This window comes from Myxocyprinus asiaticus, chromosome 6 (genome assembly GCF_019703515.2).
Source record: "Myxocyprinus asiaticus isolate MX2 ecotype Aquarium Trade chromosome 6, UBuf_Myxa_2, whole genome shotgun sequence".
In the NCBI taxonomy this organism is placed as follows: Eukaryota; Metazoa; Chordata; class Actinopteri; order Cypriniformes; family Catostomidae; genus Myxocyprinus; species Myxocyprinus asiaticus.
The window spans coordinates 29,291,671-29,318,359 of record NC_059349.1 but is presented as its reverse complement, the minus strand read 5'-3'; the positions used below and the strand labels follow the sequence as shown (position 1 = coordinate 29,318,359).

The 26,689-nt window shown below is 38.9% G+C and overlaps 1 protein-coding gene across 2 annotated transcripts in view; it reads right to left on the bottom strand.

Moving 5' to 3' along the window:
• The window catches only part of LOC127442351 (zinc finger SWIM domain-containing protein 5-like), a 64,916-nt gene extending 40,616 nt beyond the window's left edge, over nt 1–24,300 (bottom strand). Inside the window, exon 1 of one of the 2 annotated variants that reach the window (XM_051700307.1) lies at nt 22,906–24,300. In XM_051700307.1, the coding sequence (XP_051556267.1) occupies nt 22,906–23,404 (499 nt within the window). In that variant the 5' untranslated portion in view covers nt 23,405–24,300. The remainder of the gene's footprint in view (nt 1–22,905) is intronic. The other variant, XM_051700308.1, reaches the window with a different exon arrangement.
• Between the last annotated feature and the right edge of the window lie 2,389 nt (nt 24,301–26,689).

Sequence of the window (26,689 nt, the reverse complement as noted above, 5' to 3'; positions counted from 1 at the left end):
GCGGTAGCGGTGTTACACCGTATTCTGCTATTCAAGTTATGGGGAAACTTTCAACGGTGGAAAACCAAACTTTTCAATATTACATTTTGCAAATGCAATGACTGGAATTGTCCGGTTGAAGGGGGTACCAAACTGCGAATCCTGAACAAAACAGTTTGGTGAATACATGTTTACACATTAGCTTCCACTCAGCTGAAGAGGTATGAAAGTAGCTACGTGGTTAGCTAGTTAGCTATAAACTCATTGTCACGAAGAGTAAAAGATGGACTTTATTTACTTTCCAGCATTGTGTCTAACCAACTAGGTAACAACGTAGTGTGAAATCAACACTCAATAAAAACAATCCACCAACGCACCGTTGTCTGCTGAGCTGCAAAAAGTTGCTCTGACAAACTATAGTTGGCTAACATAGCAAACAGGTGTGATAAACATGAGTGACATGGTTGTCAGGGACAGGGTTAACGTTATATTAGTTATACTGAAAAGGGGAAATGATGGGGTCATCGTTTATTAACTTTCCAGTATGTAGATCACAAACTAGTTAGCAACTTACCGTAAAGACGCCGCTTAACTCCGCACTGTCTGCAGAACCACCGTCAGCTTAGCTCTGTAACAGTGGAGTCAGAGTGTGCTCTGCTGGACAAACTACGTTATGACACCAATTCTAAAGCATTGTTTTCTGCATTATATGTTCCGAAAAAAGTTTTCATATCTGCGCATATCAGTAAACATATATGCCGATACCGATATATCTGTGAAAGGCTAATATCGGCCAAGCAACAAATAATGATAAAGTGTCAGTAATAGTCCAAGATATCAATATGCAAGTGCATCAGCATCACTTTCAATATTCCATGAGATTATTCCTTGACTGAAGCAACCTGTACGCTTTGAAGTTCATCCAAAAGACAGTGCTGCACAAAGAGACTTCTACGTTTACAACTGGGGGAACTGAGAGGCAGCCGTCCATTGTGGTGATCTATTGACTTCAAAGCCAGGGTGTGTTTATGACACATGCACACACTATTTGAATTGGGCTGAACTCCGAGAGGCTGTGGCACCAGAGGGAGAGGAGGGAAACCCCTCAAACTCCATCCCCGTTGAACATTGTGATATTAAGAAGGGATTACATGAAAGGGAGAAAGAAAGAATGGAATGGAATGAGGTTTCAACATCGCTCAAGCTGGTTTTGATTTGACGGTAGTCGAGCCCTGCAGCGTCCTGACATGAATGTTGTAACAGTAAAGGTATTTTAGTATGTAGCAAAGGGGCTACATGGCTAGCTTAAGCACTTTGATAGCTATTTCAAGTGGTGAAATAGCTAAAAGTGGTTTACCTATGATAGCACTTCAAGTGGCATTTGGCTTTGAAGCTGCAGATTTTTTTTATATGAACTAAGCCCTAAGGGATGAAGGGTGGGATTGGACAATTGAAGGGCCCTGTTGACATGGTCCAATGGCTGTTTAGCCTTGGGGAGTTCCCAGCACTGGGCTTTTGTTATAAAGTGTAGAACTAACCTCCTCAGTTTACGGAGAAAGGCAGAATTAGCTTTGCCATCTGAGAGGACAATGCAGGCTAGTGTTCAGACAGGTTTGACATTGCAAATAGTGACTTCAGACATGCCAGGTGCAAAATGGGGCCCTTAAATATCTCTATACAATGTTCATCATTGAAAGAGTACAGAGGAACATACAGTTGAAGTCAGAAGTTTAAATACACCTCAGCCAAATACATTTAAACTCACAATTCCTGACATTTAATATCAGAAAACATTCCCTGTTTTAGGTCAGTTAGGATCACTACTTTATTTTAAGAATGTGAAATGTCAGAATAATAGTAGAGAGAATGATTTATTTCAGCTTTATTTCTTTCATCACATTCCCAGTGGGTCAGAAGTTTACATACACTTTGTTAGTATTTGGTAGCATTGCATTTAAATTGTTTAACTTGGGTCAAACTTTTTGGGTAACCTTCCATTAGCTTCTCAACATAAGTTGCTGGAATTTTGTCCATTCCTCCAGACAGAACTGGTGTAACTGAGTCAGGTTTGTAGGCCTCCTAGCTCTCACACGCTTTTTCAGTTCTGGCCACAAATTTTCTATCAGACTGAGGTCAGGGCTTTGTGATGGCCACTCCAATACCTTGACTTTGTTGTCCTTAAGCCATTTTGCCACAACTTTGGAGGTATGCTTGGGGTCATTGTCCATTTGGAAGACCTATTTGTGACCGAGCTTTAATTTCCTGGCTGATGTCTTGAGATGTTGCTTCAATATATCCACATAATTTTCCTTCCTCATGATGCCATCTATTTTGTGAAGTGCACCAGTCCCTCCTGCAGCAAAGCCCCCCCACAACATGATGCTGCCACCCCCATGCTTCACAGTTGGGATGGTGTTCTTCGGCTTGCAATCCTCACCCTTTTTCCTCCAAACATAATGATGATCATTATGGCCAAACAGTTCAATTTTTGTTTTATTAAACCAGAGTACATTTCTGCAAAAAGTAAGATCATTGTCCCCATGTGCAAACTGTAGTCTGGCTTTTTTTATGGCGGAACAGTAGCTTCTTCCTTGCTGAGCAGCCTTTCAGGATATGTCAATATAGGACTCGTTTTACTGTGGATATAGATACCCCCAGCATCTTCACAAGATCCTTTGCTGTTGTTCTGGGATTGATTTGCACTTTTGCACCAAACTACGTTCATCTCTAGGAGACAGAATTAGTCTCCTTCCTGAGCAGTATGATGGCTGCGTGGTCCCGTGGTGTTTATACTTGGGTACTATTGTTTGTACAGATGAACGTGGTACCTTCAGGCATTTGGCAATTGCTCCCAAGGATGAACTAGACTTGTGGAGGTCCACAATTTGTTTTCTAAGGTATTGGCTGATTTCTTTTGATTTTCCCATGATGTCAAGCAAAACAGGCACTGAGTTTGAAGGTAGGCCTTAAAATACATCCACAGGTACACCTAAAATTCAGTACATCTCCTATCAGAAGCTAATTGGCTAACTGTCTAAAGGCTTGACATCATTTTATGGAATTTTCCAAGCTGCTTAAAGGCACAGTTAACTTAGTGTATTTAAACTTCTGACCCACTGGAATTGTGATATAATCAATTAAAAGTGAAACAATCTGTCTGTAAACAATTGTTGGAAAAATTACTCATGTCATGCACAAAGTAGATGTCCTAAACGACTTGCCAAAACTATAGTTTGCTAATATTAAATCTGTGGAGTGGTTAAAAAATGAGTTTTAATGACTTCAACCTAAGTGTATGTAAACTTCTGACTTCAACCATAATCTTAACACTTGAAACTCTTTCCTTAAAACAGCGGCTGTATACTTGGTACATGGAACAAAAACAGGCCAAATCATACGAAACTATGACACAGGTGAAGATGATGTGGTCTTAAGCCACAAAGAGGCCACAAAGGAAATAGTTACCGGTACATGAACTAGCATTATGAGCTTGACTTCCTGTGCAAGCAGCTTATTGAACTCAGGCTCCTTCCAATGCAATAGAAGTAAACACCAACCCTCTTAATGCTATAACTCACTGTAATGGTGCATTGTCTAGGCATGGTTCTTTTACTTTGTTGTTGACTGGCTGTTCTTGTGCAGGATATTTTCTGGTCAACAAATAACCCTGTAAATAAACCCCTGAAAGCTTCTAATAACTCAGAACACATTTCCAATCAAGGGAAAAGATAAACAAGTCTGAGCCATTCCAAGTTAATGTGGGCTCAGTGTTGTGCACCGTAGAATAGCAATGCAAAAAATTTATTCCAGGCCTCTCTACCTACTCTTCATTTCTGTACATGCATTAGGGCATTGTCATCCTCAGAAAGAGATAAGCATGTTGGAGTGGGAACCGAGGGGCGTCTCCCTGTTGAAACTGGAATGGAAATGAGAGACCGCGACTCCAATCAAACTGAATTATCCCAGACAGGCCTCTTCAATCACTGGATGATTTACCCCACTGACGTTTTCTCTCTTTTCCCCTCCTTCCTTCCATCTCCTTCACCTACCCGATGATGTATAGCTGTCATGAATATTCTTTTAAATTCATCTTTAAATGAAACCCCAACCCCAAGAGGACACCTGTTTCATCCATGAGCGCAGTAAGTGGTGGTGAGACCAGGGCCACAGCCATTGCCTTTCATTAGCTTGTCTTTGTGCTTTCCTGTCACGGTCACAATGATCCACCATTTACTGCTGATGAAAACAAATTGGGCACCGGGTGCTTCAATACAGCCCCAGATTGGCTAGCTCAAAATACAGCAAGACAAATCCATTACTCTGTAATATCTTTGGAATGGTAATAGTTTTATAAAGAAGGTAACGTCACACCACCAGCTCAATGTCAATATCTGAAGTCAACGTGAGGGAAGGCAAGACCAAACGAATGATTCTCCTATAAAGAGCCACTGTTAACATACTTAGCATTAACATAATTATAAAATTTAGAGTTATGTTAAAAAAATAGTGTTTATTGTATCAGTAAAACAGGACAATATACATTTACCCATAAACCTACAACAGGGGTGAGCAATTATTTTGGTACAGGGGCCAAATCGGGGGACCACATTGTACTCCTTTTGAGATACAATGTTCCACATTGATTTGGTTCTTGTATCTTTTAAGCCCAGAAATAGTTGTGTACTCAATTTTCTGAAGTGTATATGTGACGAATGGGACAATTCTGTAATTGCCTAAAGTATTGTATTGCTCTACAAATGTACATAATTTTCTATCAGGCATTAAAAAAAATGAATGAATCAATCAATTATAAATTACGTATTTTACCTTTACTTCCCTGGTAATTTATTATTCAATTTAACACTCTCTACATCAGGGGCCTGTTTTAATAAAAACAATAAAAAAAAAAACAATTATAGAACTTAAAGTTTGTTGCAAAGCAGGCCAGTTTACTTGTTTTATTCTCAAAACATTACCCCTGCATGCGCAAAAATGGTCATGATGTGGGTCTCGTCAATGGTTTGGCTTTCCATTCAGCACACAACTAAATATAACAGGCTGCATGACTATGATTAATGACTACTAAAAGAGTTAAATTAAAATACAGGTGTGAGAGACTTTTTCTTAATTACACTAATAAAAAATACATATTCATCTCTCGCTTGCTTTTGCTCATGTGTCAATGATTACCCCTCCGCGTGTCAATGATGCTGAGATCTATGTCTATATTTTATTAAAATTCATCACTGAGAAGGTTTACTCGCAAACTTAGTAGCACCAAACAACACAAGCAGCCTCAAGAATGGTCAAGGAGTGGCAGTATCACACTTTTCCTTGAGCAGAACAATAGCGCACTAGAGATCACTAGATTTTTCAAAGGGGAAAGCAAGATTACGTTTATTGTAAATTGGTATATGTCTCATCTCTGTCATGACTGCTATGTTGCTCGGAACTGCACCCAAGAATTTCACACACTATTGCGCTTGTGTATATGATTGTGTGACAATAAAAGTGATTTGATTTGAAGAGCTAGAAAGAGCGCAATTGCATGCATGGTTGCCAGATTGCACAAAATAGGTATAACATTGGGTGGAATATTTTAAATTTGCCCAAGTATAAATCTCTAATTGGGGGTTTCATCTCTTATCTGGCAACCCTGAGTATGATAAATGCTTGTGGAGTCGCATTAGGTCCCAATGTAACATAACTGAAATATCCAATAAAAAAACGCTTTTATGATAAATGAACCAGATTAAACCATGTGGTGGGCCGGGCCGTAAGTTGCCCATGTGTGACCTACAGCGTCTATGGGTTGCTTTCGACACTTTGCTAGGCTATTCTGCAATAGTGATGCACCAATCCGATACCTGGATCTATATCGGCTCTGAGACTGACATTTTTTACCAGATTGGGTATCGGTCCTATGAAACCGATCTAAATTAAAAGCTTCCGCCAAAAAAAAAAAAAAAAAAAAGGCTAATGGGTTCAACCGGACCGCATAACTATGCCACATGCAAGTGTAAATTAGTACATAAATATGCTACTGTTTTATAATAATACACAAAATTATATTTCCATAACAATTTCTTAACTTATTATTGGATTCTAGGGCTGCACAATTTATCGAAAAACTAAATCGCAATTACGATTACGGCTGCCACGATTATGTAATCGTGAAAACTGACGATTGCAGCATTCAATTCAATTGTTTCTATTTACAACGTGTTTTTGCAGCGGTTGAGTATTCTAACCAATCGCTAACATGTCCGATGAGCAATGAAACGTCAATGGCCAATCAGAGCCGCTTAAATTAGTCCTCTGTCCTATCAGTAATGACAATTGATCCTAATGCTCAAGTTTTAAACCGTCTGAATGCCCAGATGCTTGCTTTATGTTCCCCCTCTGTTCGCGGTGGCACATGAAAATTAATACTGAAGAAACATCACCTGACACTCGAAAAGAAACTGTAGAACAAAAGAGAAAAGCACTTTGGAATTATTTTGGATTCACTGCATATTGCACCGCTCGCTTTGAACGCAGATGTTAAATACACTGCAAATGAGCAACATGAAAAACTAAAAGATCCCGTTCTAATCAAGGCATAAACGCGGTGTAAATAACCGATTTATTATGCTGATTAGACAGCTTTGTTTTTAATGAAAGCATTAGCGAGAGTGCAGAACTTTGTGTGGAGCATCACTGAGCTCACGTTGAAATACAGGTCTCAAACAGTGTAAACCTGCAGTGAGTGACAGCAGTCATTGTAATGGGAGAGTTTGCCATGTTGCTCGATTTCTGTGTACAATTTATTAAAAATGTAACAGTTTTGTTTTGTCATGTTAATAAGTAGGCCAATGGGAATTTGATTTGTACAAAATAGCAATAAAGCAATTCAGCTTAACTGTTCTAAGTTTGTTTTGGAGGTGTAGCCAACATAAAGAATATGGCATGAATAGCATATTTCAGGAATCACCGTCATTATTGAGTCTGCTCTAATAAGACCCATTTGCCACGCAGCTGGTATTAGAAGATTTAACATTTTCACGAATCGCACAAACTCCGATTACAAAACAGAGAAACTTTAAATCGGCTGTTAATAAATTTGAATATTGAATATGTCATATTATTTACTGTACGTGGACTAATAATTTAAGCAGTAATTTAGCAATAATTTAATTTATTCGATACCATAGATATCCATTTAAAATACATTTTTTTTGTCCTAACATTAACAAACATTATTACAATATTTAATGCTTAAAAAAAAAACTGAAGCGCAGCTCATATCCACCATTGAAATCTGCTACTCTGAAGAACCTCACAGTTGCTTACTTTGTGACATCATGGTAATTTAATATTTTAATTGACATTAATAATCGCGATTACAATATCAAGGGCAATAATCGACAATTATGATTTTTGCTATAATCGCGCAGCCCTATTGGATTCCAAAAAATAATAATGAAAAGTGGCCTGAGACCCTATCAGTAAGTGGACAAAAACAGGTACACAGTGAACAGATACAATGTGAAGGTATTCTGGTTCTTTTTAAGAGGACTCAAAGTGAACCCTTTCTTGAAGAATATTTCTAATCGCAGTACAGCATGTTTGACCATGACTTCCTCAAAAGGAAACTTACTAGTTAAAAAAAAAAAAAAAAAAATTATAATCATAATCGCAGCACAAATCGCAATATTTTCAAAATAATCGCAATCAGATTTTTGTCCAAATCGTTCAGCCTTACTTGAAGACATATGATTTTGTGAATCACAAAGGGCTGTGCATAATACATTTCTAGGCCTATACAATCTGTTGCGTCACATTCTTACAGCACATATGGGGCTCTTAATGCATGTTTTCAGTGCTCTCAGAGTGGCGCGCAATATGTGAGAGGTCCGCACAAACACCATCTCAGATGTTGATGCTTGATAGCTTATGCATGTTATAAGCGAACCGAACCAAGTAATTACTGTAAACTACAGACAAACACTCAAGTGTTCTGCCAAAATAAAAGCCTGAGGGTTTTAAAGTTAGGAAAACTTAAATATATTAGTATATCATAAAATATTTAGTAATAAGGATAATCATAATTAATAATAATAATTGTACAAATTGCAATAATAATTAAGTTGACATGGTTCTGAAAAAATAACTGTGATTGAAAAGTGGAATGATATCCTATTACAACTAAAGTAAACAAAAAAAGAGATCTGAATCCATTCAAGTCCAGATAAAAGTTGAAAAAAAAAATAAAAATAAAAAAAATTATATATATATATACAGGTGCATCTCAATAAATTAGAATGTCGTGGAAAAGTTCATTTAATTCAGTAATTCAACTCAAATTGTGAAACTTGTGTATTAAATAAATTCAATGCACACAGACTGAAGTAGTTTAAGTCTTTGGTTCTTTTAATTGTGATGATTTTGGCTCACATTTAACAAAAACCCACCAATTCACTATCTCAAAAAATTAGAATATGGTGACATGCCAATCAGCTAATCAACTCAAAACACCTGCAAAGGTTTCCTGAGCCTTCAAAATGGTCTCTCAGTTTGGTTCACTAGGCTACACAATCATGGGGAAGACTGCTGATCTGACAGTTGTCCAGAAGACAGTCATTGACACCCTTCACAAGGAGGGTAAGCCACAAACATTCATTGCCAAAGAAGCTGGCTGTTCACAGAGTGCTGTATCCAAACATGTTAACAGAAAGTTGAGTGGAAGGAAAAAGTGTGGAAGAAAAAGATGCACAACCAACCGAGAGAACCGCAGCCTTATGAGGATTGTCAAGCAAAATCGATTCAAGAATTTGGGTGAACTTCACAAGGAATGGACTGAGGCTGGGGTCAAGGTATCAAGAGCCACCACACACAGACATGTCAAGGAATTTGGCTACAGTTGTCGTATTCCTCTTGTTAAGCCACTCTTGAACCACAGACAACGTCAGAGGCATCTTACCTGGGCTAAGGAGAAGAAGAACTGGACTGTTGCCCAGTGTTCCAAAGTCCTCTTTTCAGATGAGAGCAAGTTTTGTATTTCATTTGGAAACCAAGGTCCTAGAGTCTGGAGGAAGGGTGGAGAAGCTCATAGCCCAAGTTGCTGGAAGTCCAGTGTTAAGTTTCCACAATCTGTGATGATTTGGGGTGCAATGTCATCTGCTGGTGTTGGTCCATTGTGTTTTTTGAAAACCAAAGTCACTGCACCCGTTTACCAAGAAATTTTGGAGCACTTCATGCTTCCTTCTGCTGACCAGCTTTTTAAAGATGCTGATTTCATTTTCCAGCAGGATTTGGCACCTGCCCACACTGCCAAAAGCACCAAAAGTTGGTTAAATGACCATGGTGTTGGTGTGCTTGACTGGCCAGCAAACTCACCAGACCTGAACCCCATAGAGAATCTATGGGGTATTGTCAAGAGGAAAATGAGAAACAAGAGACCAAAAAATGCAGATGAGCTGAAGGCCACTGTCAAAGAAACCTGGGCTTCCATACCACCTCAGCAGTGCCACAAACTGATCACCTCCATGCCACGCCGAATTGAGGCAGTAATTAAGCAAAAGGAGCCCCTACCAAGTATTGAGTACATATACAGTAAACGAACATACTTTCCAGAAGGCCAACAATTCACTAAAAATGTTTTTTTTTATTGGTCTTATGATGTATTCTAATTTTTTGAGATAGTGAATTGGTGGGTTTTTGTTCAATGTGAGCCATAATCATCACAGTTAAAAGAACCAAAGACTTAAACTACTTCAGTCTGTGTGCATTGAATTTATTTAATACATGAGTTTCACAATTTGAGTTGAATTACTGAAATAAATGAACTTTTCCACGACATTCTAATTTATTGAGATGCACCTGTATATATATATATATATATATATATATATATATATATATATATATATATATATATATATATATATATATATATATATATATATATAAATAAATATATGTGTGTGTGTGTGTGTGTGTGTGTGTGTGTGTGTACAGAGAACTGACTTTTTGTCTACTGAAGACTGTCACTGGAATAATTGCAGTATTATCTAGTAGACTAATAGGCTACACTATTTCTTAATGGGCTACACATGTTTTTATCTAATAGTTTTTTGGTTTCTCTATTTTATAATGAAATAATGTGTAGTTTAAGGTTTCTGTTTCTTTACACATATGGGTCCTCCCAATCAGTTCCACACAGTGAGTTACAGATATTCTAAACTGATTAAGGAAAAAAACAACACTGGTATTGGATCGGGACTGGCCGATACCGAGAGTTCAGGTTTCGGAAACGGATCGAGAGAGAGAGTAAAATGGAATTGGTGCATAACTATACTGCTACTACAAAGTCCCTTGTATGTATGCATCAGGATTACTTTCCAATTAGACTGCTGCCTCTGTGTCTTTCAATCAAAGTAGAGGGCGTTCATTATATCGGAAGAAGAAGAAAAATAAGAGATGATGTCTTTCGCACAAAATGAGATCAGATAGTGTTTAATTGCAGCTTTCATGTGTTGTGCTTTAATGCCATTGTTGCAGACTGGTTTTATTCAGTAGATAAGGCAGCACAGTTTCAACACTGATTTACACTTTCTGACACTGCCCGCATTAATCTGCTGCCACAGCAGAAAAAGTGCTTAGTGTTCCTTCCTTCTGAGGAGAAATTACACCAGGCAAAAAAAAAAAAAAAAAAACAGACTTGAATTTAAAATCAAAAGATGCCAAAGTTGGAACGCTCTTGAAATAATTCAACAGCGATTGTGGTGCGATGGCAGAGGAGTTTATCCAAAGTGGTATCACATATTGCTCTTGCATTAGCAGAGTTATGTTACTTAAGGACGAGGAACATTTTGAAAATGTAAAAAAAATATATATATAATAATAATAATAATAATAATTTTAGACTTCAGAATCTCTGAATCATATTCTTTCCTTTTACTATTTGCTCTTATCTTTGTCTCTGATGAGCTGTTGTGTATTTGTCTTCCCCAGTGACCTCTGAGAATGGAAAGAGAAGTGAAATGTCCTCTGCGTTCGTCTCTGGTGTAGGGCTCAGAGGACATCACCACCACAAGACGAGCACAGTCCGGGTCGGTGGCCCCCAGTGCCTTTCTCCTGCAGCCTAACAATGGCTACCCTCTGCGCTCTAGGGTGGAGGGCACACTGATCCTGTTACACTATAATAAGTACCACAATCCCCCATTCAAGAGCACATATTCTCCCCCCTCTGTCATTACAAGAGCCAAGCCCATTCATCACATTGTTTTCCTTCCAGCACATGACTTCTGCATTGGACCTTGGCAAAGTCAGGTATTTGAATATGACCTAGAAACAACAGTCTGCTCACACACTGTGTACATTGTGGGTAAAGACCATCTTTGGACATTTCTGTGTCCCCGCTCAATATCGAGAACATAAAGCCCAAAGCGAATCAATTGATTCTTGCGCCAGCATTGTAGTTTTCATGCAGTACTGTTGGGGGTTAAGAGAGACTAAAACCAATTATCTGAACTGTTATTTCTGCTGAACAGTGCAAAAGTCAAACTTCTGGGTCCCATAGCACTGGTTGTGGAGGACATGGTGAATTACATTTCGAGACTGTGTCTGCGAGTCGGTCTGAAGAGGCCGGAAGCAGGCAACTTGGGTGCGGGCTGCGAAGGATGTTGAGGGTTGGAGCTCTGAAGAGTGTGTAGTGTGTTTGGGGGGGTGGTCCAGACATATAGCCCACATCAATCATGTTTGGAGTACGAGCGGATGGGAGGGGCTGGGGTAGCACCCTCTCTGCGAGTCTGCTGTTGCACTGACATGTTTGCTTCAGTCCAAGAGTCAGGGAGGGCTGGAAGAATAATGAGGTGCTCCTCTTTTTCTTTCTCTGTCTCTCTTTGACTCTTTTGCCTGCCTTTCATATTTGCCTTTTAGTTCTGTGGTACCCCTTCTCTCCTTCAACCATTTTCCTGCAGTCATCTGTTCACTCAGCTGCCTGCAAGAAACCGGTGCCTAATGGGCCATATCAGCGCAGCCACTGCGGGGAAACAGAGGCCTATCATTAGGCTATATTGAAAAAGAAGCAGGTAGGCATGGAAAGGGGAGACGGAAAGCCATTGATATTTATATTTTGCCACAGCCTGAAATATCAGCTTGTGACACCTTCCTGCAAGCCCTGCTTTGAAAAAAAGGAGCTATTAATATTTCATAAAGAATATCTTTTTAATGTTGAAATAGGGGTGGTGGTCCCGTCCACATAATACAGGATGAGTATACAAATGTAAGGTTGGCTAATGAATAGCCCTTTCATTATTCAGTAGCCAAGTAATTTTTTGCCTTTCATTTTTGAGTAATGATTGACAGAAAATGGGGATGGAAATACTTGATCCTAAATCAAAAGAAAGCGTGTTCATCTGCAACTACAATTTAGGTGCATAAACATGCCCATTTCTTTCGCCCTGATCACGTGACTGAGAACATAAGCATGTAGCACTTATGCTAAACCCCAGCAATGATCTTAAGGTGGCTGATCTTGTGAAACTCATCTCTCTGATGTGCTTCCTCCAGTTTTGTTTTCTTTCTCAACACTTGTATTGGCAGTCCGGTTACTCAAGGGGGAGGCAGGCTGTTTCAAAGTTGATATGCTGGGAAAACTGTTGACCAAGAGTCATGTTCTCCACAAGATATGCAACATACTTTGTAAGACAAAGAGAGGTCAAGACCATGAGTCACGAAACAACTTAAAAGTCTACAGAGATTAGGAAAAAAGAAACAATATCCAAGCGTTTACCACACTGCAAGGTCAGTGTGTGACAAGAGTAATCCTGGAAAATGTACAGTAAATGATGTTCAACAACAAAAAAAGCTCAGAACAAACAAAATGTCAAAGAGTCTGAACATGATAATATCAAGTAGCAAAATCAGTTGACTAACTAAGATGTGCCAATGTACCCAATCAGTGCACTCTCAGAGCTACGTCTGCTGATGTGTATTTATGTTTTGGAGGCAATTCATGTTTATTCAGAGGAGTAGAGACTGACAACCAAAAATTAGCATAACTGGGCAGTTCAACTCAATGAAAGACATGAAAACTGCGAGTGCTTATCCTCTTTTGAAATTGCGTGGTGAAGGCTAGAACAAAAAGGCACCTAAGATAGTGGTGTCAAGGCATTAGAAGCAGAAAATTCGCTAAATTCTGGCTGTAAGCTCAAAAACCCATCAGACCTTCAAAGACTCAAGCCAGACACTTCTAAAGGCCACGATATACTTCCGGAGAAGTTCTTCTTCATTCTTCGTGTAGGGGTAAAAAGAAGTTCTAAACAGCCGAGCAACGGTATACTGTTTGCAAACATTCAGGCATCCGCCACACCACTGTGTGAGGCATTTAGAAGTACATTTAATTATGAGGATGCTTCATGTAAAATCTTAAAGGAATATTCCAGGTTTAATACAAGTTTAGCTCAGTCGACAGCATTTGTGGCATAATATTGATTGTCATAAATTATTTTGACTTGCCCCTCATTTTATTAAAAAAAGCTAAATCTGGGTTCCAATGAGGCACTTACAATATAAGTGAATGGGGCCAATTAGTAAACATTAAAATACTCACTGTTTCAAAAGTATATACACACGACATAAAAATATGTCTATGTTAACATCAAAATTAAATCAAATCACTTTGTCACACAGCCATATACACAAGTGCAATGGTGTGTGAAATTCTTGGGTGCAGTTCTGATCAACATAGCAGTCGTGACAGTGATGAGACATATACCAATTTACAATAACATCAAATTAACACAACACAATTTAAACATCTGTTATACACATAATTACACTCAACAATATACAAATAATAACATACACTGTACAGTATACAATACGCACTATATAGATACACATTATTCAATAAAAATAAAAATATATAAAAAAGTATATATAGTATATATAGAATGTACAGTATTGTACTGTATTGACATTCAGGCTGTCGGTTGATAGTCAGTTGTTAAGAGAGAATATAATATAATAATAATATACAGATTTTAGTGTAATAAAATCACTTAACCATTTCTGTGTAAAGTCATCGCCAATTTTACAACTTCGTTGCCATGACGATGTAATGTCAACAAACCCTAAAATGACTGTAAAAATTACAATTTAAACAACTTTACAGCTCACATTTAATACATTAATTTTAACAGAAGAATTACAGTAATATAAGTGCTTTAATAAAACTATAAATTTCACATTTCTGCCTTAAAACCCTCCAAAAATTGGTCCCATTCACTGTAAACTTGTTTTTTGTTTTTTAAAGAAAAGGACAGACAAATCATAACTATTTTTGTGGTCAACATAATCAACATTATGCCACAAATACTGTCGATTGAGCTAAACTTGTATTGAACCCGGAATATTCCTTTAACTAATGTGACATTAAAATGCATTATCAATGACTTTTCTGCTCATAGAATGAGGCATATTCACCTGAGATCAGTAAAAGAAGTTGTTTTAACCACTCAATGATGATTTAAAGTATATTTTGACTGACGTAAACAAAATTAGCTGTAGGCCTCAAGGTAGGTGGAGCTCCAGGTCACACCTACTGATGATGTGGACCAACGGCAGTAAGGAGGTGTTTAGCAGCCAGTAAGAATTTTTCTTACAAGTTTGCCCAGGCAAGCTGTTACGAACCACAGAAACAAATGCAAAAACACCTTTTTGGCTAGATTTTGTCCTAAATGATGTCACACTCATTTGTTCTTTGATTTCGTATGAAGTATATCGAGGCCTCAAAGCAATAGTTCACCCAAAAATGAAAATTATCTCATTATTCACTTACCCTTTCTTCAGCAGAACACAAATGAAGATTTTTAGAAAATAGAGCTCTGTCAGGTCCTTATAATGGAAGTACACGGGTGCCAGCACTTTGACAGTCCAAAAGTCACATTTAGGCAGCATAAAAGTAATCCATGCAAATCGCCATTCAATGAATGTCTTCTAAAGCACATCGATAGGTTTATGTAAGAAATAAGTTGATAATTAAAACGTAAATAAAATAAGATAAATAAAAATGGCTCTGATGCTGTTTGAAATGGCCGAACTCTCGTGTGACATTCGTTCTTCTGTTGTAAATAAGTGGCGCTTCCGAATTCTCCCATGAACTCGCCGGCGCACTTACGTCACGCTTCGCATCAGCTGCTGGCAGGAAGCGCTTTTTAAAAATGTATAACGTTTAATTATCAATTAATTTTTTGCACAAACATATCAATTTGCTTCGAAGACATTCATTGATCGACTGGAATCGTGTGGATTACTTTATTCCTGCCTAAATATGACTTTTGGACCATCAAAGTGCTAGCACCCGTGTACATCCATTATAAGGACCTGACAGAGCTCTATCTTCCTCTAAAAATCTTCATTTGTGTTCTGCAGAAGACTGACAGTCATACACATCTGAAATGGCATCAGGGTAAATGAATAATACGAGAATTTTCATTTTGGATGAACTAATCCTTTAAGGCTCACAAAAAAAGGCAGGGCAAAACTGTTAAAATCTTTGCAAAGGCTTCAGATCTATTAGGCGTGCCGGCTTTATTTAAATAATCTTACTCTAAAGAACATGTATCCTAAAGTTTTAAGGGGTGGAAAAATGGACACACAAGCTCTGTTATCAATCAATTTCGTCCTTTTCTCAGATCAAATCCGGCCTTTCAACCAGTGATCCTCATGCCTAAGTGAGCCAGACAACTGGATCCTGCTCATAGCTCCATAAATATTCACGGTCAGGTTGACTTCTACCATCTGGGTGTAAATCTAATTCAAAAGGCAGTAAAATGGCTGTCTTGGATTTTGAAAGTACCCTTATTACCAAATTGAGGGTCATGTTGCTGGTGTTTGTTTTGGTTTTTTTTAAATCAGCAGGAGTGCTTTTTAAATGAGGTCACATGGCACCTGCCATGATTGGGCCTTAGGCACAAACCAACAAAATAAAGGTTGCTGAAATAGAATTTTGAAAAATGAACAGGTACCGATCAATAGCACAAGATAAAGCTATTCAATATGCAGAGACCTTTAAAGCACACAGTGCTAATGGTGGGGCCTTTAGCTAACCCGTGTTATTGATGGCTGGCAACAAGTCAAGCTAAAAACAGGAACTGCAATAGAAGGGTTTGTATGGCTAGAATAACACATATGAAGTGATGGCTTTAAAAAGTCCACAGCCACCCATATGATATTTGCATAGAGGTTTGCTTATTGCTAACTGCCACTAACTGGGGCCTCTTTCTTTCACCCTCTGGCAGGATATTTGACCCCAACTCCAATACACATTATCCTTCCTCTCTCGTCCAGACTGAGAAAATTAAGTTTCCATGCGAACTGGCCACAAAAACTCCCCGCACACAAAATCTCAGCTGGATGAAAGGCCTTCTGTGGGGGAGGGTAGCTGCCTGAGTGCTGCTTGAGTTTCCTGCACTCCGAGTTTAGTGTTACAGCCCCAGATGCAAGGATTTTCCTCCATGTCTTTACAAATTGAAGGTATGGGCCGTCCTCTATTTTCTGCCTGCCTAAACATACCTTGGCATAGTATATTACTCAATTTTCTCCGTTCAATCGCACCTCCAAAACACATTTTCCCCTCCCTCTGTTCTCACTTGGTTGATTTGCCTTCTCCTTTCTCTCTTTTTTGTTTCCTTTGGAATTCTCTTACATTTGTTAGGCAATTACTGCCAAATGAGGCCCTATTAAGGGGCGGTCACACTACACTTCGCACTCCATTCACTCCCATTCAAACGCATCCGAATGCAGCAGAGTGGAAACGCAAGCTCATGCGAAGAACTTTCGTACTATGCTGCGTACCAAAGTTCAAGCTTGGTGAACTCTGAACCGTGAATTCGTATGACAAGTGGACGCGCGACCAATAGGAGACTGAAGCGTCACACGCTGACCTCTTGGCTCAATTCAAATGATACTTATTTTTAAAGCTGCTAGATTTATTGTTGCAGGAAAGTGAGCAGACAAAATATTTTAAACATTTTTATATAATATTATTTGTTTTTTGTGATCTATTATTTACTTACACCGGAAGTCCTCCAGCGTGACATCATATTCTGGTCCGTTGCGTTGTGCAAAATTTTTTTGCATGCTCCATGCCTAGTGTGACCACCCCTTTAGGCATGTCTAGAGGCCCCTTCTGTAAAAAGAAGCAGCTCTCAGTGGCCTCTATCTCTGACAATGACACCCAAACAGAGACTCGGGCAGGAGGGAGGAAGAGAGAGAAAGGGGCATGTCCCTCTCAGCGATAAAGTAAAAAAAAGGTTTACAGCAGTTTTAAGGGCTTTGAAACATGTGTATCTTATATAAAGTCCAAGCTTTAAAGGCTCGCCAAGCTATATTCCACTTCTCCCATGGCAAAAGCATAAAAGTTCCAATAAAGATGAAATATCGACAAAATAATCAACTGCTGTGTGCAGAGATCAAAGAGGTAAAGCTATCATATGGGACCTTTAACAGCCAGCACTTTTTAACTAGGATTGTAAGGGACAATAATGCATAATGAGTATGTGTGTGTGTGCATGATTCTAAGTGAGTTTCAATAAAACACAGATAAGCTGCAGCAGAGAGAGCAGCTCACATGACTGTGCAGCCCAGTTGCACGTGGAGTAGAGCAGGGCATGGACTGGAACCTCGCCCCTGGCTCAAAATCAGAGCTCCATTTTGCAGGCATGACCAGGAGCGGAGATCCTGAAACAAACCAATGGCCCCTCACTCCTCTCTGAAGCAGACACAGCAGCATCCAGCTAAGACTCCTGCACTATGGAGTGCAACACTGATAAACTAAATCAGAGGGTATCAGGCATGCTGCAGCAAAATGCAAAGAGGGCAAGGTCGCAATTGATTTTCAGTGCCTGGGCAAGTGCCAAATCCACTGAGGGGGAAACACACACACACACACACACACACTGTCACACTGTGTGAAAAACCCACACAATGTAGCATACCAATATATCAGCTTTTCTATGAGCACGCATTCAAAAAAATCTAACTGTAAGCTACTGTATGTGGCAATGCATAACTTTTTATAATGCTTTTGCAAGTCTGAGCTCAGCGCTCAGAAACAAGGACCTGATCAAAGTCTCTGACAGGTCTTTTGTCCTAGAATGCGGCAAGTTGTTTTTCACCTTGCTCCAGTCGTCGCTAATTAGCTGACAAGCCAGCTAACCACCCTCTCTCCTATTTCCAAATTAATTTCCCTCCTTTGATAAAGACAAAGGGAAAAAAAAGTGTTTAATGGCCGTGTCCTTCAAAACTAAGAGTGCTAATAAGTGTGAAAAGGAGATTTGTTTAAGTGATTTTCTTTTAGACTTGCAGGCATGGAATTAATTACCTTGATTAAATATTGTCTGTACGGCTGATGAAAGATAGAGCAGAATTAGCGGTCCCTTGTTGAACTTGTATGGTGTTGAATGAGATGTGTCCCGATTACAAAAACCAAAATGATGGCAACACTCACAGGAGACAAAGAGCTAAAAACAGAGCCACTGACATCACAGAGCAGCCATGAGCCTAATGTTTAATGGCTGCTATCCACCAATCTCATACGCAAACTGGCCTCAAACTATCTTCCACAATAACTTTTTCAAATAGAGCTCTTCCTGAAGCACATAAACAGACATCGGGGTTCACGACTCTCTCGTGCTGGGTTTGTTGTTGCAGGCGGTGTAGCGAGCTCATCGTCACAACAGAACGGGTGAAAAGCGGCGCGACACACACTGGTGCACGCACTAAGGATGTTATTCAATAACTCACAAGTTAATATCTGGCGAAACCACATATGAACGCACACAACCCGACTGTCGCCAATGGTGTAAATTATTGTCGCATTCAATTATTTTTGTCACAATCATTTAAGTCGCAGTCTGGAGCCCTGTATTTCACTGTTATGCATGCATTATAAAAAGGGTTGGTTATTGATACAGATTTCCCGATTCTATTCCGATTCACAAGCTCTTGATTCGATTCCAATTCGATTCGATATCGATTCATAAATGTCCCTTTTGATTATATATTAAATAAATTCTCACCCAGCTAATGCTGTGAAATAAAACAGGGGACCTTCTAACTAGGTACAGTTTGAAAATATTAATTTTACTTTATTAGTTTTTTATAATTTGTCACATTTTAGCTTTTTAAAAACGAACAAATCAATATATTTAATCAATAAATACGACATTATATTGCATATATTTTGTAAAAATGGTATTGTTTAATCACATTATTTGTACTATTTATCAGTATTTATGTTGATTTGTTGAACACGTGCTAAAAACTGGTACTGTCTTTTTGAGGAAATCCAGCATTTCTGTAAACAGTGCCTTTAAATTAGCGCATGTTAACGAGAGAGACTTGAATGGCTTTATCTCATCTGTGCTATGCCTGATTACATTTAAATGTTTCTTTTTTTTTGTTTGTTTATGACCCACAACTATATGTAAAGAACAAAAAGAGAATTAAAAGAGACATTATTCAATGACAAATCGATTGCGTGGATTTCGTCTTTGGACACACATTACACGGAACAACTTTTACTCGCAACATACAGTGAAAGTATCTCGCTACAGCCTTCACGTTCTTCACGTTACAGCCATCCACTTTCGCTTCGGATACGATGAAGGTGGCCTCATGAAAGATCGATCCATGGCTTTTGAGAATCAATATCAAATCAACCACATTAAAAAATATATATATAATACTTTATCAAAAAATTTAATTTTTTGCTCAGCCCTAGTTATAAATGTGTAAAAAAAAACTCAGAACTGACAAAAACATATTTTCCAGAGTGAAAAGTATTGCTACCAATGGCAAAAGGAGAGTTCAAGTCTCCAAAACAACCTGAGACCTTCTGAGTCACTTGGCAGAAGAGTAACATAACTCAATAGACTGCCTGCCTAGGTTTTACAGAGGCACTACCCAACCTCTCTCTGGCTCTTCCAGCCCCAATCCCACAAAACTTTTGCCTCCTATCCAGAGTAGGTTTTATAAAGGCTCTTCATCGCAGCTTTGTGCTCCGCTTCAAAGAGATAAACTCTTAACCACCATCCCACCCCTCCAACACACACAACGACAACCCCCACCACTCTGTAAATGGGGGGAGCTGGGTAACAAAGCATTACCCAATAATCCTCAAGCCTGACTCAAAGCTAGAACCTCCTCTTTAAGGACTTTATAAGACACAGAGACTGTGGGCTGGGATGGTTAAATTATACCAACGAGAATTAATTTTTCTGATCAAATCAAGTTTCCTGTAGGAAGCTGTTGATATTTGGGGCAGAAAATCTGATCACTGAGCTTTCAAAGGGGCCAACAATGAATTTAGCATCTTCGCCACCCCCAGGCTTGGGTGTTGCTATATGGCTATGACTTCTGGAAAGAGTTCAAACTATGTTGTGAGCTTACTGGCAAACTTCTGTGTAAGCCTGACTTACTGTCAGTAAGCCTCTGTGTATGAATCTTCATGAGCTTTCCATTGGACGTGCTGAATAACCGTTAAAAGTCGTTTGCACTTTGTTGTGGTATCTTTGCGAGTTATGAACAGGTTTGAAGGAAATGGAGGCATTTGGTGAGTCAATGGTAAATCAAGAAGGTAGACAAAGAGAGTTTATTCAAGCATGCACGGGTGGATCTTGAGTAGTTTTAAACAGAAAATACACACCCTATGTTTACCATTTAGAGATCGCTCATTGTTAAGGACACAAGCCTATCAGATGCACACATTGCCAGTTTTTAGTTCATGTATCCACCAAAACCACCAGAATCCACACACAGAAAACAGAATTTAACCAGCTTTATCTATTTTTTATCAATTGGTGATGCTCTTTTACTTTCTGCCTGAACTATCAAGAAGATATTCTGTCCATTGGTTTAACAAACACTTAAAGGAGTAGTGCTTAAAAAACCACAATATCAAGTACATGCAAAAATGTCATAGCTTACTACATTACAATCGCCCATGTTTATGAGATTGCATATAATTAACAGCATGGAATACAAACTTAACATAAAAGAAATAACGCAAATAGGTCAGTTTGTTGGTAGCAATTAACAATTTTGACAACCTTAAAACCATGATAAAAAGCCAATGTTTTAATAGCCTATAAACATTACAAGTAATAGAGGAGAGTCTCAAGTGTATGGTAACTTTTAAAACACAAAATATCTTAAAATGGTTTTGTTTAATGTATAAAAAATTAGCTACATTTCCCTATGAAGGGAGCATTTCAAGGTTGCTAAATAAGTGCCCACGTTATTTCATTACAGCTAGGTTATCAAGTTTCTACTAACACTGGCCTTTTAAAGTGACACAGTGGATCTTTGTGAAAATAAATGAATCATGGCTTCTTTATTGAATTAGCTATACGTATACTTTCACTACTCTCGTAACACCTTCAATTATTGGAGATTTGGGGCTTCCAGTAACAGCTATTTTAAGAAATGAAAGCTTATATTATAGGAGAACTGTGGCTGGTCTTCTAACTGACTAATTTTCTTTTTTTCTTTTTTATACTGCTAGTATGTGCTATAGGCTAAATATTTAATAGTTTGAATGGGTTTGTTGATCTTAACAAAATCCTCAAACATTATAAATGCTAGGCTGGGCCTTGCAAGAGATGGTTTACCAATAGTGCGATTTTACGGCTTCAACTGAGCACTTCATCCATTATTTTGTGTTTAGGACACCTACATAAGCAATATCTATTTAAAAAAAAATAACTTTTCCCTTTCTTCTGGGTGGTATTTCACCAGTATGTGTACTGAAGTGAAGTGAGTGGGGGAGGAAAACGTATGGACATTTGGGTAGCCATTAAAACTGCCTTCGTGTTTCTAAATACCCAGGCATTTAAGTGTTACCTTTACTAGTTTCCTCATGTAGTCAGATTAAATGAGTCTTAGAAATCCTGGGACGCGTTTCTATGTTTTAGTATAAAACATGTTTATGCACATGCTGCTATTCGACGTCAGTTAATCCATGAGAACTAGCCCGATAACATGAGGGGGTAGTGAGCTATTGTGCTGTAGCTGACTACAACCCAACGGCAAATTTAAATACCACAATTTTACTAATTTTAACGCTTTTATCAAGAAAGGACCTTCAAAATAAAACGGGCGAAGGTTAGAAATAATGTGGGCACATGCTTTACCACTCGTTTTACAACGGCAAATAGGCGTCCTTTGTCTTGACTAACCAGCAAATAAACAAAAGATAAGGGATTTGGATCCAAGCGGATTGCCCAGGACTTAATTATATCAAGGAGACCAAACAACCGTCCACCAACCACACATGACCCAAAGCTAATCCCCGAAAACAACTTTACGAAAATATCACCGACAAAGTGCCAACGCAATGAGCTACAACAGAGATTCATTGTGACCACCACGTTTGTCTTTTCTTTCCCCCGACCTAGGAACATTTTTTCCGTTTTGACAGACGTCATTGCAATCGTTCAACTGTTCACTGTTTAGGATCAATTCGTGTTGATTGACATTTATGTAACCAATAAAGCATATGAGCGCTTCTATCCCGTCTTATATGAGCAGCACCGCAATTTGAAAACGCCGATTCAAATAAAGTCCTCATTGTTGCCCAACTTCCAACATGCCCAATGGGAAGCCCTTCAAACGTGCGCACCCGTTTCTTTCGCAACACGACAAGCGGTTAAATGTTCCCTTTATGAAGGGCCGGAAATGAGATGGGTTTACTTTATCAACAAAGTTATTGGATCAATGTTTATAACAATACCACTCAAAAAAAAAAAAAAAAAAAAAGTTAATTTGTTTGAAAGCGAAACAAACCAGACACTGCAAGCGGGAGCAATTATTTCTGAACTTTCAAGAGATGCAAAAAGTAACAACGTGCTTTAACACGGTTAAATCGACACTTACCGACTTGTAAGACATTGTCCACACAACCGGTTTCCAAAAGCCGGATTCCCCGGCGGAAAGGCAGTCCATCTCCGGTGCCCCCCGTCCCTGCGCTGCCGGTTGTGTTCGTAACCCCTCCGGGGACTGAAGCAGATCCAACGGAGGAGCTCGAGCCCACTACGGGGCCCTCTTCACTTGCCACTCGGCACTGAAACGACGAATACATACATATTTCCCTTTCGTTCCTCGGGAAAGACCAATAAACGATACGACGTTGAACGGGTTCGGGGATCCGCTCGAAGCGCTCCTCCACCCTCTCGAAGGCCCATTTCTCCGCTACGGCCTTAGCAGCGCAGTCCAGTAGAGATTCCGGGCAACGTAAGCGAGAGTTCGGAAATCCCGGACCAGGCCCCGGCCCCGGTCCTCGAGGAGCGGGACGCAAACACGGACGCTTGCTGGCCGGGGGTAGAGAGAGGTGAAGCGGCGGCTGAGGCAATAGCTCTCCACGTCCCTCCGCCATGACAACCAAATAAACACTGAAGTGCGGACTGTGGCTCTAAAAGCGCACAGACTGAGGCGACGCACAACGGGAGGGTCCTGGGCGAGAGCGGAGGTTCATACGTCACGACCAACAACAAACGCGTTAGAGCCAGTCGCGAGGAAGTGCTGCACTGACAGCGCGAGAGCGGAGAGGGTCCTCGCTGCAGACTGTAGCGCGATGACGTAGAGGATTTTGGTGATGTAGTAGATGTTTTGGTTTTTATGCTTTACACTGAGTACATTATTACTTATGCTGCGTTCCATTCAACTCAGAAAGTCGGATTTTCCAACTTCCTATTGGGAAAAGTGCAATGGAACGCCACTTGAAATCGTAATTCCAAATTGGATGGTCGTGCGGAAATGTTAAACTCTAAACTGAATTTCGCTGAGATTCAGGTGTGTGACGTCACACAATCATGCCGGCACCCAGGAAGATATACAAAATAAGTGATAAACATTAACTTGTATTAAATAATATCGATAAATGACTCAAAGTTCCTACATTACATGATACTAAAGTGTGTTTAACAAATGTTAGTAGAGCAGCAAGTGTTCAAAACATGGTAAATTATATTCTCTCTTTTGATAGCAGTGGATTCATTCAGGTTCCTGGGCACTACCATCTCACAGGACCTGAAGTGGGAGACCCACATTGACTCCAAAGGCCCAGCAGAGGTTGTACTTCCTTCACCAGTTGAGGAAGTTCAACCTGCCACAGGTGCTGCTGATGCAGTTCTACTCAGCAGTCATTGAGTCTGTCCTCTGCACTTCAATAACTGTCTGGTTTGGTTCAGCTATGAAATCAGACATCAGAAGACTACAAAGGACAGTTTGGACTTGCACTGTATTTGTATTTAGATTTGCACAACGTATGTGGATGTATGTATGTATGTATGTATGTGTGTGTGTGTGTGTGTATATATGTATATATATATATATATATATATATATATATATATATATATATATATATATAGTCTATTGTGTATTCTATATATACTTTATTTTCTTTTCAATATTTGTTATTTTTATTTTTTATTCAATTTTTAATTATTTTAAAAAAAAATCTTGCTGCTGTTTTGTATTGTTGTGTACTGGAAGCTTCTGTCACCAAGACAAATTCCTTGTATGTGTAAGCATACATGGCAATAAAGCTCATTCTGATTCTGATTCTGATAATCGTACACCTGTAGCACAAATGCTAGCGTTGCAAATTGTTTATGAATTGGGTTGTTAAGAGACATTTCTGGTGACAGTCAAACAACTGCTAAGCTAACGGGAGCATTGCAGTTTTGTTCCTTACACATCATCTTCCGAGCATCTGGCAAAGGAATGCATTTATATTCGGAGGTCGGCAGTATCAAGTAGAAATATCCCACATATCCCACAATGGAACGCAGCATTAGTATTAAAGTATTACACTGAGCATTTGTTTAATATAGCTTAACTTTTAAAAATGGTCATAACCATGGATTTCGTAAATTACTTTCCTTGTTTTATCTCTTCACCAACAGAAAACAAATTTATCGATTAAGCAATATACTCCTCACTATAATGTGCTTCTCATTTTAACATTTCCAGTGCTGGAACAGGGCTAAAACACAGTGTGGATATAGGTCTGACTATGTGAGACTGTAGTTTGAAGTAATCACTTTTCTTTGCATGATACATTGATTGCATTTATACGATAGCCTATGTCGGCGTTAGCTAGCTAGCCAGCTTTATCAATATCTGTTAGCTAAATTTGGTGGATGATGATAGTAGCGGTTTATAAAATAGACTGTACATTATAAATATGTTGATTCAGTATTGATGTGATTCCATCACAACTGTCATTTTGATATATCGATGCGCTATTGTTTTATAATAATAGAGTGTATATATTTTCTGTATAACCAAGTTACATTACACGAATGGAGCTTTTTGCATTATCTAATTATATCGATCGATCTGTCTGTCTGTCTACATATATCCTTAAACTTAACTTCAAACTTTAAGCTTTTAAAAATATTGGCCAGGCTTTCTCAAGCCAACATAATATTTGTCTTGACGAATTTTTTAACTAGTTTTTTTTTTTTTCCTGTTTTTAATATTATTTTATTGTCCTCTATAACAGATTTTGTAACAATTTAGTAACTGTAGATTTTATCACAACAGGTGCAGGTCCGAGACTGCATTGAACTATTGATATCACTACTATAATATTTACAACATTAGCTTTCTGCTTGTTTTAGAAAATTCAGTCACAAACTCATCCATGTCCAGTGCATGTGTTATTGATTTTTCATGAGCTAAAAGTACAAGATTTTTTTCCTTCTCGTGAAGTATTTTGCGGCAAAATGGTGTAAATATTCTTGCCAGAGTGGAGAATGAGCTCTCACATGAAGCAGTAGAAACGCCCATGACCAGGGCAGACACATACAGTTTATGAAGACCTGGAAATGCATCTTTGTATTCCTGCAAGAGTTTGCAAACAGCCGAACAGTCAACATCAGTTGGAAGCTTTTTGGTCAGCATTGGTCTGGCAACAAGAATTTCTCTATGTAGCTCACTTTTTGCAACCCCTGCAAGACTACAGAAAGGTTCATGCAGCTGAATGTCAAGAAATTTGTTGGACTTTGGCATCAAACATGAGAGGGCTTGCATCAGCTCTAAATTCTTCGCGGAAAACCTGTTTTCCATCTCTGATACAGCTGTATCAACAATGTTTAACATCTGTCGCCTTAGAGCTTCAGTGGAACATTCAGAGCCTGACCGCCCTTCTTGCCCTATAGGTGATAAAATGACATAGTCAGCATAGAAGGGATTAATAGTCCTTAGACGTTTTGGTGAGGGCTCATCAGTAGACATGCCAGTGCAGTACTGCTGCAGTTGACTGTCATTTTCTCTGATATTTCTCAGTGCACTAAGCGATACCTGCAGTACTTCAGCTGCAATGCACAAATCAACCTGGTGAGACTGTAGGATGGCATTGGCTGGTTTCAAAATGGCAAGAAGATGAATCAGAAATTTGCCAACTTCAAAAAAATGGCGTCACTTCAGCGAGGGAGAAGCCCAGAAGCTTTTTTGCGAGGACAACCGAGGCATTGTCATCATCAGAAACCTTGGAAAGAATGTCAAGAATGACTTCCTTGTTCTCCACAACACATTTGGTAACTTCAAAATGATTTTTCCAGCGGATTTCTAACAACCTCTTGAGATATGGGCAACTGTACCTCTGACAGACAAAATGATGCCTGAAGAAAGAGTACAGGGAGCCTGACAA